This window comes from Acinonyx jubatus, chromosome A2 (genome assembly GCF_027475565.1).
Source record: "Acinonyx jubatus isolate Ajub_Pintada_27869175 chromosome A2, VMU_Ajub_asm_v1.0, whole genome shotgun sequence".
Classification (NCBI taxonomy): domain Eukaryota; kingdom Metazoa; phylum Chordata; class Mammalia; order Carnivora; family Felidae; genus Acinonyx; species Acinonyx jubatus.
Window position 1 is genome coordinate 12,647,524 of NC_069383.1, and position 17,140 is coordinate 12,664,663.

At 40.2% G+C, this 17,140-nt stretch overlaps 1 protein-coding gene and 1 pseudogene across 1 annotated transcript; one reads left to right on the forward strand and one right to left on the reverse strand.

Moving 5' to 3' along the window:
• Positions 1-17,140, reverse strand: part of LOC106970404 (T cell receptor beta variable 9-like) — a 54,808-nt pseudogene that overhangs the window by 21,368 nt on the left and 16,300 nt on the right.
• On the forward strand, positions 2,570-12,586 carry LOC106970421 (probable inactive serine protease 58). Its single transcript, XM_015067037.3, has 5 exons — positions 2,570-2,886; positions 3,663-3,819; positions 9,201-9,451; positions 11,781-11,917; positions 12,309-12,586. The coding sequence occupies exons 1-5, from the start codon at positions 2,847-2,849 to the stop codon at positions 12,456-12,458; spliced, it is 735 nt and encodes a 244-aa protein (XP_014922523.1). The 5' UTR covers positions 2,570-2,846; the 3' UTR covers positions 12,459-12,586.

Sequence of the window (17,140 nt, forward strand, 5' to 3'; positions counted from 1 at the left end):
GACTATTAGGGCAGTGAAAATACTCTGTGTTATGCTATGATGGCACATGTCACTGTACATTTGGCCAAACCCATGGAATGTATAACACCAAGGGTGAATCCTAGGTAAACTATAGATTTTGGGTGGCAATAATGTGTCCATGTGGGTTCATCCATTGTAATAGATGAACCGATCTGGTGGGGATGTTGATAATGGGGGAGGTTGTATGCATGTGTGAGATCGGGGAGGTCAGGCAGCACATGGGAAGTCTCTGTATCTTCCTCTCAGTTTTGCTGTGAACCTGAAAATGCTCTTAAGAGAAAAGTCAAAGAATTATTAACTTTTTTTATTGAGGGAAAATGAGAGAGGATGGGCAGAGCAAAAAGTATTGCAATGCTAGCCATGCTAATAGTGGACAACTTTAAGTGGAGTTATAATTAGTGAGTTTTTACTGTTGTTTCATATTTCTGTTGTTACTTTTCTATATTTTTCTCAATAAACATGGAATAGATTTTACGAAACAAAAATGTCGCTTGTTTTTAGTGAAATTCCCAGGCTTTTTAGTTCACAAAACTTGGTGGTAGTCCTTGCCACCTTACAAAAGTCTTCTCTGAGGAGGAAGCCTGCTGAGAATGAGTGCCGCGCAGGGCAGGCTGGGACTGCTGACCAGCTCCGTCCTCCTCCTCTTCCTCCCACATCTGTTCAGAGTCCCACATTTGTCACCGGGTGTCACACATGAAACCTGGTTACAACCGGAGGGGGTAGTAATTTATTTCCGTAGAAAGAGCTGTATTAGACTGGGCACACTTTAAACCCATGGTACTTAATAACCCCGAATCCCTGACTTTCACGAGCAGCATATTCTGGGACAGTGCTGAGCCAAAATACACAATTCTGTGAACCAGAGACATACTGAAGGTTTGCTCTTCTTAGTATTCAGGAGCCATTTCTCATTGTTGCAGGGGTGGAAAATGTAATCATCATCATTATAACAACTAGTATTTATTGTTTTTGTTTCTCAATGTGTTGCACCATTCTTACATGCTTTTCAGTAGTATTCAATCCTCACAAGTATCCTATGAGATAGGTACAAATCTCTTTCCTCCCTGAGGCTTAAAGAGGTCAAATGTTTTTCTCAGGATAAGGCGGCTAGGAAGTCCTGCAGCCAGGAATGAAATCCTAGAAGCTGGACTCCAGAGCTCATGCTTTTCATCGCTCTGTAGGACTTCACAACAATATTTAGACATTAAGAAAAAGAAGGCATCCCCAGAAGCCTGGAAAATCTGGAGATACTAAGGTTCCAGTTATTTCACAAAACAAGGATTTATATAGCATTTACTATTTGCCATTAGAACTCACTGTTCTGAGCACTTTATAAATAGATCATCTGAACAGATCAGTGAGGAGTAGAGATTGAATCAGTAATCAAAAACCTCCCAGCACAGGAAATCCATGGCCAGACCTCACTGGCAAATTCTACCGAACACTTGAAGAGGAAATTAACACCGATCCTTCTCAGACTCTTCCAAAAAGTTGAAGAGGAGGGAACACTTCTGAACTCATTCTATGAGGCCAACATGAGCCTGATCCCAAAGCCAGAGAAGGACATCACAAAAAAAGAAAATTGTAAACCAATATCCCTGATTTAACCCACATTTATTTCATATATCTGGGGGGTACAGTCAGGAAGTTATCATGTAAGGCTAACTTATAAAGAGGAATATTGAAAAGAGTAATACATGTGAAAGACAAAAAGTGTACATGGAAAGGGATTGGCTGTATTCAGACTATTCAGTAAGAGCACCCCAGATCCAAAGATCAGAGAGTCTCAGCAAGATGGTTTTACCTGAAGACACCTTAGAGGGAGTAAGAAACAAGTTACAGGTGTGGAGATTTGCAGTAAAACAAAACAAAACAAAACAAAACAAAACAAAACAAAAAAACAATTATTTTCCAGTCGGGACTTCTCAGCTGAACAGAAAGCGTTTTCTCTATGTGTAGCCAGTTGCAAGGTAATAAAGAGTTCTAAGCCTAGCTAATCATTCGTGAGATGGAGAACGGGGAAGTTGGAGGGTCTGTCTGGCCACCTCAGCAGTTACAAGCAAACTGGGAAAGGTGTTTGGCTTTGTCACAGGTAAACAGGGGAGTCATCCCAAGCTCTACAGGAGCCATGAGAAAGAGTGGATGGAGTCTCTAGTAACTCGCGTGTGGAAGGGTAATTCTTTGTGGTAAGCCATTTCCCTGAGCACAAAAGTGCCAGAGGATTTTTGACAGCCACTCTCTTCTGGGAGCACAGGGCTCAGATAAAGTTCGATATGGCAGAGAAAATCTAGAGACTCAGGGCTGAGTCCTGACTTTGCCAATAACTTCCATGAGGACCACAGCTGCCTCATTATGAAAATGGGGGTGGGGAAAGACTTGTTACATTTATTTCACATCCCAGTGTTTGATGAGTCTCTACGAATGGCAGAGGGACTCTTTAGAAGAAGGGAGACAGCAAGTGAGGGCAGAGAGAGAGGGGACCCAGTCACAAAGGGAGGAGGGGACAACAAAGAAAGGCTATGTCACAGAGAGGGAGGAAAAATGTCAGCAGATACATCATAACTCCTGAGATATTTGGGATCAGAGAAGAAGCACCAGGGGTTTGACTTGGTCTGCTACTTCCTCTCTTGCACCCAGATCAGAGACAGCGCCCAACCAGGCCTTATACAATTGGGGTTTGAGCCCTAGTTTCAAGACTGCTATAAGATTTTTGCTTCTCCTCCTAACCCCCAGTTAATGTTTCTCCCCAGCTGTCTTTGCCAAGGGCACTTGGACTAAGGATTGGGACATTTACAGCTTGATCCAGTGCAAGATCACTGCCCGCCATGAAGCCCTGTCTCGTCTTCACTCTCCTGAGTGCAGCTGGTGAGTGGCTGGCCTGGGCCTCCTGGCGAGGGATGGGACAGTGGTCAGGAGGGTTGGGAGGGTCAGAAGGGGAAGCAGTCAGCCACAGCTGAAGAGACAGGAAGAGGCAGGCATTTCCTTCAATTAACTGTTGAAAAAAACAAAAGGAATCTCTAGCCATGTGACTTATCCCATCAGCGGGCTCTCCCATCCCCTCTGAGACCTGTGAGCAAGTTGGAATATGTCACTATAGTGTCCCACTCTCTCCTGAGGATCGAATGTGTGATACCTTAGACTGCCACTTTCCCTGGACAGCCATGTTTCCCTCTGCCTGGCAGATGGACTCAGAAGTGTGGGCAGGGAAGGCAGGCAGGCCGGGGGCAGTGCACTGGAGGCCCCGGGGCCCTGCCCAAAGCCTTTCCATCCCCTCACTACCAAAGGCAGGTGGTATGCAATCATTACTTCCATGCTTGGTTGGCATGTTAATTAAAAATAATGTTTTGAAAGGAATAATTCATTTTCCCCCATTTTTATAATACACCACACTACCAGTCAAGAGTTCCTGATCAGCCCATGAGTTAATGTTAATATGCTTCCTTCTCAACCAAAGACAATGTCCCTGAAGCATATAGCTTGGGTGGCATGCGTGATTCTCTCTGATTTTTAAAAAGATGTTTAAAATAATTTGAAGTCCTTGGTATTATCTCTGAAAACCTTAGGCTGAAAGAAACTACCCTAAGTGTTGCCCCACAACCTGTTTGACTCTCTCTCTACCTGTGATTCTGTCAATTCTTTAGGAGTCATTTTGGCCAGAGAATCTGAAGCTGATAAGCTGAACTTACCAGAAGATTTTACTATTCCTTACATGGTCTACTTGCAGTCCAGCCCAGAACCCTGTGTGGGGACTCTCATTCACCCTGAGTGGGTACTGACAGCTGCCCACTGCCCCTTACCGTAAGTATCCCTTTGTTCTTGGGACTGGGAGGGATCTATTTAAAGAAAAGCAAGTCTTATAGGATATCCTGGCAAGTCTTAATGACATTCTAAAGGAACCAGAAGACCCAGAAAGAGAGAGGATATCCTTCCCAATGGGAAAAGTAACATCCATTTGGGTGGCTTAAGAGGAGATCAATAGGAAGGTGTCAGGAAACTCTCTCATGGAGAATAACTAATATTCAATATATATATATATATATATATATATATATATATATATGCGCCCCCAAATATATAAGTCAATTAATAACAAACATAAAGAAACCCATTGATAAAAATACCCTAATAGTAGGGGTCTTTAACACCTCACTTACAGCAATGGACTGAAGCAGAAAATCACCAAGGAAACAATGGCTTTGAATGACACACTGGGCTAGATGTACTTAACAGATATATTCAAAACATTTCATCCTAAAGCAGAAGAATACAGATTCTTCTCAAGTACAAATGGAACTTTCTCCAGAATAGAACACATACTGGGTCACAAATCAACCTTCAACAGGTACAAAAAGACTGAGATCATACCATGCGTATTTTCAGATAACAATGCTGTAACACTTAAAATCAACCACAGAAAAAATTTGGAAAGCCCCCAAATACATGGAGGCTAAAGAACATCCTACTAAAGAATGAATGGGTTAATCAGGAAATCAATGAGAGAATTAAAAAGTACATGGGAGCAAAAGAAAATGAAAACATGACAGCCCAAAGCCTTTGGGATGCCACAAAGGCAGCCCTAAGAGGATTACAATTGCATTCAGTACATTGCAATTCAGGCCTATCTCAAGAAGCAAGAAAGGTCCCAAATACACAACCTAACCTTACATCTAAAAGGTGCTAGAAAAGGAGCAGCAAATAAAACCTAAAGCCAGAAGAAGAAGGAAAAAAATAAAGATTAGAAAAGAAATAAATGATACAGAAACAAACAAACAAACAAAAAACCCCAGTAGAACAGATCAATGAAACTAAATGCTGGTTCTTTGAAAGAATAAAATTGATAAACCCCTAGCCAGATGTATCACAAAGAAAAGAGAGAGGACCCAAATAAAATAAATCATGATAAAATCATGAATGAAAGAGGAGAGATCACAACCAACACATCAAATACAAACAATTATAAGAGAATACTCTGAAAAATTATATGCCAACAAACTGGACAGTCTGGAAGAAATGGACAAATTCCTGGAAACTCATGCGCAACCAAAACTGAAACAGGAAGAAATATAAAACTTAAAAAAATTTTTTAATGTTTATTTATTTTTGAGAGTGAGAGAGAGACAGAGTGTGAGAGGGGGAGGGGCAGAGAGAGAGGGAGACAGAATCTGAAGCAGGCTCTAGGCTCTGAGCTGTCAGCACAGAGCCCGATGTGGGCTTTGAACTCACAGACCGTGAGATCATGACCTGAGCTGAAGATGGACGCTTCCCAGGTGCCCCAGAAATATAAAATTTAAACAGACCCATAATGAGCAAAGAAATTGAATCAGTAATCAAAAATCTCCCAACAAACAAGAGTCCTGGGCCAGATGGCTTCCCAGGGGAATTCTACCAGACCTTTAAAGAAGAGTTAATACCTATTCTTCTTATTGTTCCAAAAAATAGAAATGGAAGAAAAGCTTCCAAACTCATTCTATGAAGCCAACATTACACTGATACCAAAATCAAAGACCCCACTAAAAAGGAGAATTACAGTCAATATCCCTGAGGAAGCTGGATGAAAAAATTCTCAACAAGATACTAGCAAATTGAATTCAACAGTATGTTAAAAGAATTATTCACCATGATCAAGTAGGATTTATTCCTGGACAGCAGAGCTGGCTCAGTATTCACAAATCAATGTGATTCACCACCTTAATAAAAGAAAGGATAAGAACTATATGATCCTCTTAATAGATGCAGAAAAAGCATTTGACAAAATACAGCATGCTTTCTTGATAAAAACCCTCAAGAAAGTAGGGATAGAAGGAACATACCTCAACATCATAAAGGGCATATACAAAGACCCACAGCTAATATCATCCTCAATACGGAAAAATTGAGAGCTTTTTCCCTAAGGTCAAGAACACGACAGAGATGTCCACTCCCAGCACTGTTCTTCAACATCTGGAAGTCCTAGCCTCCGTAATCAGACAATAAAAGGCATACAAATTGGCAAGAAAGAAGTCAAACTTTTACTCTTCGCAGATGACATGATACTCTGTGTGGAAAACTCAAAGGACTCCACCAAATAATTGCTAGAACTGATACATGAATTCAGCAAAGTCACAGGATATATAATCAACATAGAGTGGGGTGCTTGGGTGGCTCAGTTCATTAAGCATCTGATTCCCAATTTTGGTGAAGGTCATGATCTCATGGTTCATAAGTTCAAGCCCCATCTGGGGCTCTGTGCTGAGTGAGGAGCCTGCTTGGGATTCTCTGTCTCCCTCTTTCTCTCAAAATAAATAAATATGTTAAAAAAAAATAAAATCAAATCAATATACAGAAATCAGCTGCATTTCCATACACCAATAATGCAGTAGCAGGAGAGGAAATCAAGGAATTGATCCCATTTACAACCGCACCAAAACCATAAGATACCCAGGAGTAAACCTAAACAAAGAGGAAAGAGATCTGTATACTGAAAACTATAGAAATCTTATGAAAGAAATTGAAGAAGATACCAAGAAATGGAAAAACAGTCTATGCTCATAGATAGGAAAACAAATATTATTAAAATGTCTGTACTACCCAAAGCAATCTACACATTCAATACAATCCCTGTCAAAGTAACACCAGCATTCTTTGCAGAGCTAGAACAAATAATTCTAAAATTTGTGTAGAAAAGATCCCAAATAAGCAAAGTAATGTTGAAAAAGGAAACCAAAGTTGGAGACACCACAATTCTGGACTTCAAGCTGTATTATTAAAGTTGTAATCATGAAGACAGTGTGGTACTGGCACAAAAACAGACACACAGATCAATAGAACAGAATAGAAAGCCCACAAATCTATGGCCAACTAATCTTCAACAAAACAGGAAAGAATGTCGAAGGAAAAAAGACAGTCTCTTCAGCAAATGGTGCTGGGAGAACTGGACAGCAACATGCAGAAGAATAAAACTGGACCACTTTCTTATACTATACACAAAAATAAATTCAAAATGGATTAAAGACCTAAATATGAGACAGGAAACCATCAAAATTCTAAAGGAGAAAACAGGCAGCAACCTCTTTGATCTTGGCCGCAGCAACTTCTTACTAAACACTCTCCAAAGGCAAGAAAAACAAAAGCAAAAATGAACTATTGGGACCTCATCAAGATAAAACCTTCCGCACAGCAAAGGAAACAATCAGCAGAACGAAAAGGCAACCGACAGAATGGGAGAAGATATTTGCAAATGACATATCAGATAAAGGATTAGTATCCAAAATGTATAAAGAACTTATCAAACTCAACACCTAAAAAACAAATAATCCAGTGATGAAATGGGCAAAAGACATGAACAGACACTTTTCCAAAGAAGACATCCAGATGGCTAATAGACACATGAAAAGATGCTCAATATCACTCATCATCAGAGAAATACAAATCAAAACCACAGTGAGGTACCAACTCACACCTGTCAGAACAGCTAAAATTAACAACTCAGGAAACAACAGATGTTGGCAAGGATGCAGGGAAAGGGGAACTCTTTTCCACTGTTGGTGGGAATGCAAACTGGTGCAGCCACTCAGAAAACACAGTATGGAGGTTACTCAAAAAATTAAAAACAGAGCTACCGTATGAACTAGCAATTGCACTACTAGGTATTTATCCAAAGGATACAAAAATGCTGATTTGAATGGCAAATGCACCCCAATATTTATAATGGCATTATCAACAATAACCAAATTATGGAAAGAGCTCAAATGTCCATCGACTGATGAACGGATAAAGAAGATGTGATATATATAGATATATGGAATATATAGATATATGGAATATATAGATATATGGAATATATAGATATGGAATATATATAGACATGGAATATATAGATATGGAATATATATAGACATGGAATATATAGATATGGAATATATATAGATATGGAATATAGATATATATGGAAATATATATGGAATATAGATATATGGAATATATATAATGGAATACATATATATATGTATGGAATATATATATATATATATAATGGAATGTTACTTGGAGATCAAAAAGAATGAAATTTTTCCATTTGCAACAACATGGATGGAACTAGAGTGTATTATGCTAAGTGAAATAAGTCAGTCAGAGAAAGATAAATATGTGATTTCACTCCTATGTGGAATTAAAGAAACAAAAGATGAACATAGGGGAAAGGAAGGAAAAATAAAATAAGATAAAAACAGGAAGACAAACCGTATCTTAAATATAGAGAACAAATGGAGTTGCTGGAGGGGGGATGGGCTAAATGGGTGATGGGCATTATAGAGGGCACATGTTGGGATGAGCACTGGGCGTTGTATGTAAGCGATGAATCACTGAATTCTACTCCTGAAACCAAATACTATAGTATATGTTAACTACCTTGACTTTAAATAAAAAGATAAAGTATTGAAAAAAACACAAAACACAAAACAAACAAAAACCCCAAACACAGATGGGATCTCTGCTCTGCACATCATAAGAAATATGAAGTAAAGACAGTTCATCCCCTCCCAAGAACTGGAGTTGGAAAACTTGATGTTCTTCTCTCAGCCAGATCTAATGCATGAATGGTTTTTGTAGGAAATGGCTCTTGTATCCGTAGCATGATTGGACTCCTGGTGTAGAAGCACGTATGTTGGAATGTGTCCAGGGAATATAATGGAAAATGATAAGTGGGCATCCTGATAGATTAAGAGCCCTGGGAATCAGTGATAAAAGTAGGCAGCACATCATAAATATAATGACATGGGGGCTATAGAGGGGCTGGGAGAGACCTAAGAATATCCAGAAGTGAAGGGTTCAATACACTTGCTCAAGAGCTGCTTGGGACAATGGAGTGTGGGCACATCTCTATCACCTGCCTATGCATGTTTTCCAAATCTTAATAATAATAATAATAATAATAATAATAATAATAAACAATACTAGACTGTACCAAGTGCACTCGAGGTGGCAGATACACCCCAGGTTTTATATACACACTGACTCTAGACTCTACAACCCCGTAAACAATTAGTACTCTTTCACAAACCAAAGCAGGTCATTTCATTTTTCAAGTGTGAGAGACAAAATTAAGATGATTGGGGGGGAGGGGTCAGTTCTGGCATTTTTTTGTGGTTCTGACATTCTTTGACCCTGCTCTTCTCTATCTCCTTGCCCTTTTTCTTCCAAAGTGTTAAAATCCGACTGGGAGTTTATCAACCCAGTGTCAAAAATAAGAAAGAGCAGATACGGAATTACTCACTGACTGTGCCCTCCCCTGAATTCAAAGCACAATCTCTGGAGAATGACCTGATGCTGATAAAATTGTCCAAGGCTGCTGCGCTCAACTCCCACGTGGGAACCATAGCCATATCTATGGAACCCTTAGCATTTAACGATTCCTGCTTTATCCCAACCTGGACTTGGAATGAATACAAAAACCGTAAGTGTTCGACTCTGTTCTTCATCCTGAGGAGGTTTTGGAGCTGGGGGAAAATGTGGAGGGATTTACGTGAAGGGAATGGCAGCTATGAGGTAATGTTTCTGACCCTCGTGATTACTGCCAGGACTTTATCCTGCCGAGAGATAAAATTTGAAGAGGCTGATACAGGGCAGCCAATCTGATACCAATGAGTGGAGCCACAGGAACTGTGGTATCTCTAGAACATTCAAGACCAGAGTCTGGGGAACTGAATTCAAATAATAGTTGGGGGAACCAGGAGTCCTCACTCTAAAGACAGTATCAAGGCATCTTGTGGGAGGGTAGCTCACTGTCTTCTTGATGGCTGCTGACAGTCCAGCAAGCAATTCATCAAGCAGCAGTGGGAAAACAAAAACAGAGCATGTGGGGAGCTGGCAGAAGATACTCCCCATCCCCCGCCGCAGACAACCACACCTATATCGATACGATTCACTCAGGTGGACCCGGAGAGGTGGGGGTGGCTGAGGGAGCTGCTCCTATACACAGAAGGCAACTCTTATACCTGCTGCTTCATCCAACAGTCCCCCCTTAGAAGTGGACACCAGGGCATGCACAGGGGACTTGATTATGACATACTGTTGGTGTCTCTCTGGCCCGACCTACCAGTGGGAAAAACTGCCACAGCCTCTGCTTCAGGCACACATGTCTCCAGCCTCTCAGCTCTCACTGGCATGGGCAGAGGGGACCTGGTCTCTGCAGAAGCATGTCTCACCACGGGCACTTGAGGAAGAGAGTTGCTTTCTTACACATCTGTTGACTGTCGGTGGCCTTTACTTCATGTGGCTGCTAGTAACCCATCGGGCTCTCTGTATTGTCAAAGGATGATGGGGGCTCCACTCAATATCTGAAATGAAATGATAAAGCTAAATTTATTGCTGATCACAGTGAGGAAGAACAATGCTGAGCAGACAAAGTCTCCCTGAGCAGAGCAGAGTACTGGGACTATATGTGGTTTGGGAGAAGTTTTTTGAACAGGGATTACAAGACTTTAAGAAGCTTAAGGGGGTTGATGTCTATAGAGGCATGGTTGTTGTGTGAGATTGTTGTTCACTGCTTGGCACTTTGAGGCATGTTTATTACAGGCGGTCTGATTGGCTGAGTTTAAAAAGTGACACTGATTGATCAGCTCGATGAAACTGTGTTCACTGAGGCAAATGTCATGATATTAATCAAGTTTAAACCCTGGGCTGATAGCCACAGAACACTCCTATCTTTCCTGTAAAACATAACAAAAACAAAAACAAATAAACAAAAAAAAACAAATAAAAAGTGAGAACTTTGATATTCTCAGTATTTGGCAATTTCATTTTTAATTCAGAAGCAACATTCCTGAGAATCTAAATGAATATTTTTTTCTAAGCAAATTGAAGTTTACAATTTTTATCCTTGACTTTACAAGCCTTATTCAAAGTAATCGAAAAATAATTTATTACATATCATTTGAAAACAAAATAAAATCATATGAAGGTTTTATCACATAGGTTCTTCATGTCAGAATCACAGTGACAAAATAATTCTGTAAGCTCTTTGGTGCAAGGCTTCAAATATTTGTTAGGAATTCATTATTTCAAGTACTTGGTTACTTTCACCTAGCTTATTCTATGCATTTCAATTCAATTCCCATAAAAACTTAAAACTGAACATAACTCCCCTCTTTCTTGTCTGACCTGACACTTTGTGTTTTAGGACACTAGGTTGGATACACTATGAGAAAAATTCTGCTCCATTAGTGACACTAGGCTTAGTTTGAGCAATCTCTAATCAGTTTTGTTGTTTCCTTCCTCCTTGTCACCCTCCACCAGAGATTAGAATTCTTTAATACTGTGGTCAGAATTCTTGCATCCTAAGGTTAACAGCTGAGTAACAATCACTATGAGGAAGATGAGCACCATAACTTCATACACTTACAAATAATCCACTTTTAAACAATCTATTTCATTAAAAAACAGCTTCAGACACATTCAAAATAGTTTTTCCCTTTATGATTAAATGTAAAAAATTCGATGCCAAAAATAAAGGTTTCTTAGGGACAATGGCTTTGTGTCTGACTGCTTTTATGTCATTTATAATCTTTTCATGGGTTTTGAAAGGTTTCTAAATTAGGCAAGTAGAGAGGGAACTACAGATCTGATTTCTGATGTGAGGGGGACATCATGTTCTGAATCTACTGATTTGACACAGATATTGAATGAGAAACCCTAAGAAGGATTTCTCAAAATAGGGGCCGATTACAAGAGTATGTGTGATAAGCAGAGTGACTAGATGTTATTTGTCTTCCTTTTCCCCACAGTCAGCGATCCTGACATCCTGACTTGGATAAACCAATATTCTCTCCCCCTCAATGACTGCCAGAACATGGTGGGACAAATAATGGCAGCACGCATCATGTGTGTGGGACAACCTTTAAACATCTTATCTAGAACTAAGGTAACTTTCTTCAGACAGAAAGATAGCAAGGGGACTTTGAAGGTAGTTGAGGAAAATCACATGGCACTCATCCAAAAGGCCTGGAGTCCCTCTCCTCTCTCCCCCGAGATTTTGGGTTTGTCATTAGTTCCCCTTCCCTCATTTTACAATGGGAAAGACTCTGGGTAGAATCATTTGTCCCTTCTCCTCTTTCTTTCATTCAGTTTGGGCTCGAGCTTGAACCAAGAGAGGTGAGATCTAGGTGGACGTGAAGAGAGGGTTGTTACCTTTCAAAAACAAATGAGTCCCGTCCTTTAGATGCCTCTGCAACTATAATATACCACCTCTTGGGATTTATTCTTGTTCCATGAGGACAAAGCAACATTGACCTCCTATTCCTTCTCTCTGGCAGGAAGTTTCAGCTGCCCCGGCCATCTGTGATGGCAGGTTGCATGGAATCTTGTCCTGGGCCAAAGGAAGTATCACCCTGGGAAGTGAAGGGTTCTTCACAGAAGTTTATCACCATGCAAGATGGATCTTGAAAGTCATAAATAACTCCTGAGGCTCTTCCATTCCCCCATCTTCAGTGCAACATCTTCATAATTTCTACACTGAATTCACAGCTCTTGATCTTTCTTGTTCTTGAACAGAGTTCAAACAGAAAACATTCAGTAAATAAAAAAAAAATGAACTAAGAACTCATGCTGTGATCACTGATCTCTTGATATATAAACTGTAAGCATGATGAGAAATGTAACAACCCCCCCACCATTTGTTCATTCAATCAAAAATTATTGAGTTATCAGCAATTTAGTAGGCACCACATATGAAAGGGATAAAAGAGTGACTCTCATCTCCATCAAACAGCCGATTATTCTACCTGATGACTATTGTTACAATGGAGATAAGAAGTTTCATGAGAGCACAGAGAAAGCCATTCTGGGTGTCAGAGCCAGGGAAGGTTTCACCAAATAGACAACTTAGGGAAGACTTTTATAAAGCTGAGGGGATAGTTAAGTAGAAGTCCGAAAAGCACAAGAATGTGGCATGTTCTGGATAATATAGGTATATAAGTAATACTGGAGGGTAGAAAATAAATTGTAGAGGAGGAGACCAGGTGTGAAAAAAGATTCTTATGTAGAGGTGAGCAAGGGTTAGATAGTGAAAGGCTTGACCTCTTTGGGGAAGGAATTTAGATTTTTATCTTGTTGGAATCAGAGGGGGTGTCACTAAAACCTCCATGGTAGAGAGAGCATCATCAAATTTCTGAATTTGGACTAAAGCAGAGTCTCTACAGTTTACATGTATTGACTGTGAGTGGAAAGAGAAAGGGAAGTGTCTGGAATAATTTACAGGTTTCTGACTTGGGCAACTGGGTAGGTGGCGGTTCACAAAGATAACAGGAAGAGAATCAATGTTTTCATGTGTAAAGAATCAGGAGCATGGTCATGAGTAGGAGGGATGGTCCAAGTTATATTTGAGATCCTTGAAGGACATGGAGATGGTCATTTCTAGCAGACAGCTGGACACAAAGATCTGGATCTCAGATGTCTAAGCAAAAACAACAGGGAGTTGTCTGTTTATGGGTGGTAGCCGCAGACTTCAGCAGAGCTCTGTGCCCCTGGGAAGAGCTCTGACAGATGCTCAGCCCTCTTCTCACCCTGGCATATAGTGGGGAGAGGTATAGCATCCTAGACCTATTGACCAAGACACTTAAAAATAGAGAATTCCAAGTGACCCAAAAGTAGGGTCTAGAGTGAGAGGCCATGGTGTTACACAGAGGGGAGAGGCAGTGCGATATGAGGTCATCTGCTAAAAAAGGTAATAGGAAGAGGAACAGAGAGGGTCGGTGAGATGAGAGAGAGAATAATGCCACCAAAGGAAAAGGCTGCAGAGGGAGGAGTACGGTGTTCCATCCCACGAGAGAGGTGGCAAATCCATACATCTGTAGAGATGGCAGAGGAAGGTTGGTTCTATGCTTTTCATCCCTCACCAAGGTAAAAAAGTGAAAAAAAAGGCAATAAAAGCTGGGTCACAAGTAAGACCATAGATTATCCTGACACATAAACAAAAATCAAATTCTCAAATTTGGATACTGAGGCCATTTAATTAAACGATGCTTCTTTTCCTTGTAATCCTTGGTCATTCAAACTGCAAGCCCTTCTGTTTGCCTGTCTTCTCCAGTAGCCTCATTCCTAGTTTCTCACTGCTTCCCATCTCTGAGCCACTGCCCAACACCCCCTGTCCCTTTTATTGAATCACATTTATACTGTTCCAGAGTTTTTAATAAAATGCTCATCTGAGTATTTAAGTAACTCTTAAATTATGTCTTCAACACATACTGGCAATCCTGCATTTCCCATGTCACTGTCTGTACAATTCTCCATAATGGCCACCTCAAGCATTTGCCTCTCTGCTCCTGTCTTCAGTGCTTCATCTTCATTGGGTGACCTCTGGCATGGGAGTACAGGGAGGTTGAAGCCATCAGCGATAACTTCACTCAACCTCCCACCTTCTACCCTGCAAACATACTTAGTGCTTTCCTTCCTCGTTCTTTTCCATCCTTCCTGGAAGTGAGACCCTATTATCTACAGCTTCTATGTCCACCTGTGATATGGATCACATCTCCCCTGACTTCCTCATGGGTGTGCTGTATTGATTATCTCTACTTCTTTATATTTTTCCATTTCCCCTATCTATTGACTTCTTTCTGTCACCATGGAAGCAAGATAAAGCCTATTCCATCCAAAATATGGAGGCTAAGGATGGGCTCCCTTGATCTGCTCTCTGGTTGCCTCCTGGGTCTTCTTTGCAGGCAGTGCCTACTTGACAATTCTTGAAGGGCCCATTCTGTGGGATTCTTCTGGGTCTCTCTTCACACTCTTCTGTACATGCTCTTCTCTTTTGAGTCCTTGTCTATATCTCCAGAGACTTTTCCCCATCTCTTCATTTGCTTAACTTCTACTCATCCTTTAAGCACCAAACATCTCTTCCTCAAGGAAGTCTTCTTCTAACCTTTACATTAGGGTCCCTGCTATGTGTTTTTCTACATCCCTTTGTTTCCCCCATTGGGACATCCATGGTGGCAAATCTTGTTATATCCGTCTCCCCTATGGGTCTTCATCATCTGTGAGGGCAAGATTCCCATTTCCCTTACCACTAAATCAATAATATCTAATAAAGTGCCAGCACACTGTATACTTTGTATTGGTTTTCCACTGCTGCATAAAAACATTGCCACAAACTGAACAGCTTAAGACAACATGTATTTTCTCACAGTTTCTGCAAATCAAGAGTCCAAGTATGACTTAGCTGGGTCCTCTCCTCAGGGTCTAGTAAGGCTCTGAAGTAAGAATTTGATTTCTAAGCTTTCTCAAGTTGTTGGTAGAATTCATTTCCTTCTGGTTGTGTGACACAGGATCCTCACCTTTTGCGGGCTGTCGGCTGAAAGCTGCCCTCAGGTCCTTGAGGCAATCCTTTGTTCAGAGAGGGCATCTGTACATAGTTCTTTGATACTTAATCCTCCTCAGTGTGGCTGCTTACATCCCCAAGCCAGTGGGAAAAATCTCTCTTGTGCATGCTAGTCAGGTAGATGTGTGTGTACACACACACACACACACACATACACATACACACACATACAATGTTAGTGTTATGTATTAACATAATTATCAGAATGACATCCCAGAATTTTTGCCATATTCTATTAGTTGGAAGCAATTCACACATCCCACATCTAAGAAGAGGATATTAGGGATTATGCAAGGCATGAACAGTGGGCTTAAAGTCTGTCCAAAATATTCAATAGAATTTCATCAAGTAATAAATTTATTGGATCCTTATCTCCCACACAATCAAGACTTACACAAGTCTTATATATGCAGGGCTTATACACTAAGGCTTTCCGTTATAGAATTCCTGCTTGTCTCTCGACCTAGTTCTTAACACTTTCACTGTAATACATAGCTGCTGTTCCTCAAATACACCACATTGTTATATATATTCACGCTTTAACAGAAGGCTTTCCCTCTTTTTGAACTACTTTTTCTCTCTTTTTATGCGAGACAAGTTCCTTCCCTCCTCTAAGACCCAGGTAGAGTGTGAATTTTTGGATACTCCTTCTTTATAACAATGGAGGCTGAAGAAGTAAGTATCTAACTTGTGTTCTAAGGCAATACCTCAACCTCCATTAAGAAATAAAACAAAAGGGCATAGGAAAAAAAGGAAAGAGAGCAAGGGAAACCAAGAAACAGACTCTTTAACTCTAGAGAACAAACTGATGATTACCAGAGGGGAGGTGGGCAGGGGGATGGGTGAAATAGATGATTGGGATTAAGTAGGCCACTTGTGATGAGCGCCAGGTGTATGGAAGTGTTGGATCACTACATTGAACACCTGGAACTAATATTACACTGTATGTTAACTAAGTGGAATTTAAGTAAAAATTTAAAACTCTCCTACATGTTATTACGAAGATTGTTAAACATGCAACAAAGCTGAAAGAATTTCACAGTGTATACCTGTATACCCATTACCTGGATTCTACCATTGAGCAATCTATTAACATCTGGCATTGGTGTGGTATATTTGTTACAGCTGATGAACCAATATTGACACATTATTAGTAACTAAAGTCCATGGTTTATATTAGGGCTTGCTCTTATGTTATATAGTACTAGGGCTTTGGACAAACCCATAATGGCATGTATCCACAATTAGAGTATCATATAGAATAATTTCACTGGCCTGAAAATGCCCTGTGCTCTACCTGTTCATCCTTGCCCCCTTCTCCTCAAATTATGACAACCACTCATCTTTTTACTGTCTCTATTGATGGACTTTTTCAAAATATATAATAATTTTACACTGGCTTCTATCACTTAATAATAAGCATTTAAGGATTCCCCATGTATTTTATCACTCGATAACTCATTTTTTTAAATCACCAAATAATATTCCAGGGAGGACGTACCACACTTTGCTTACCCATTTACTTATTTAAGGACATCGTGGTTGGTTCCAAGGTTTGGCAAGTGTGACTACAACTGCTCTAATTATTCATGTGTAAGATTTTGTGGACATAAGTTTTCCTTCAGGTAATCCCGAAGAGTGTGATGGCTGGATCATGTGGTAAGATTATGTTGAGCTTTGTGCAAAACCACCAAACTGTCTCCCAAAGTGGCTGTACATTTTGTATTCCACCAGCAATAAATAAACATTCTTGTTGTTTCACATCTTTGCCAA

Excerpts from the sequence above, each read along its gene's own strand:
- LOC106970421 (XM_015067037.3), top strand. The coding sequence starts at position 2,847 with ATGAAGCCCTGTCTCGTCTTCACTCTCCTGAGTGCAGCTG. Across the intron at positions 2,887-3,662 it reads CACTCTCCTGAGTGCAGCTG|GAGTCATTTTGGCCAGAGAA; the intron begins GTGAGTGGCTGG and ends TCAATTCTTTAG. Across the intron at positions 11,918-12,308 it reads ACATCTTATCTAGAACTAAG|GAAGTTTCAGCTGCCCCGGC; the intron begins GTAACTTTCTTC and ends TCTCTCTGGCAG.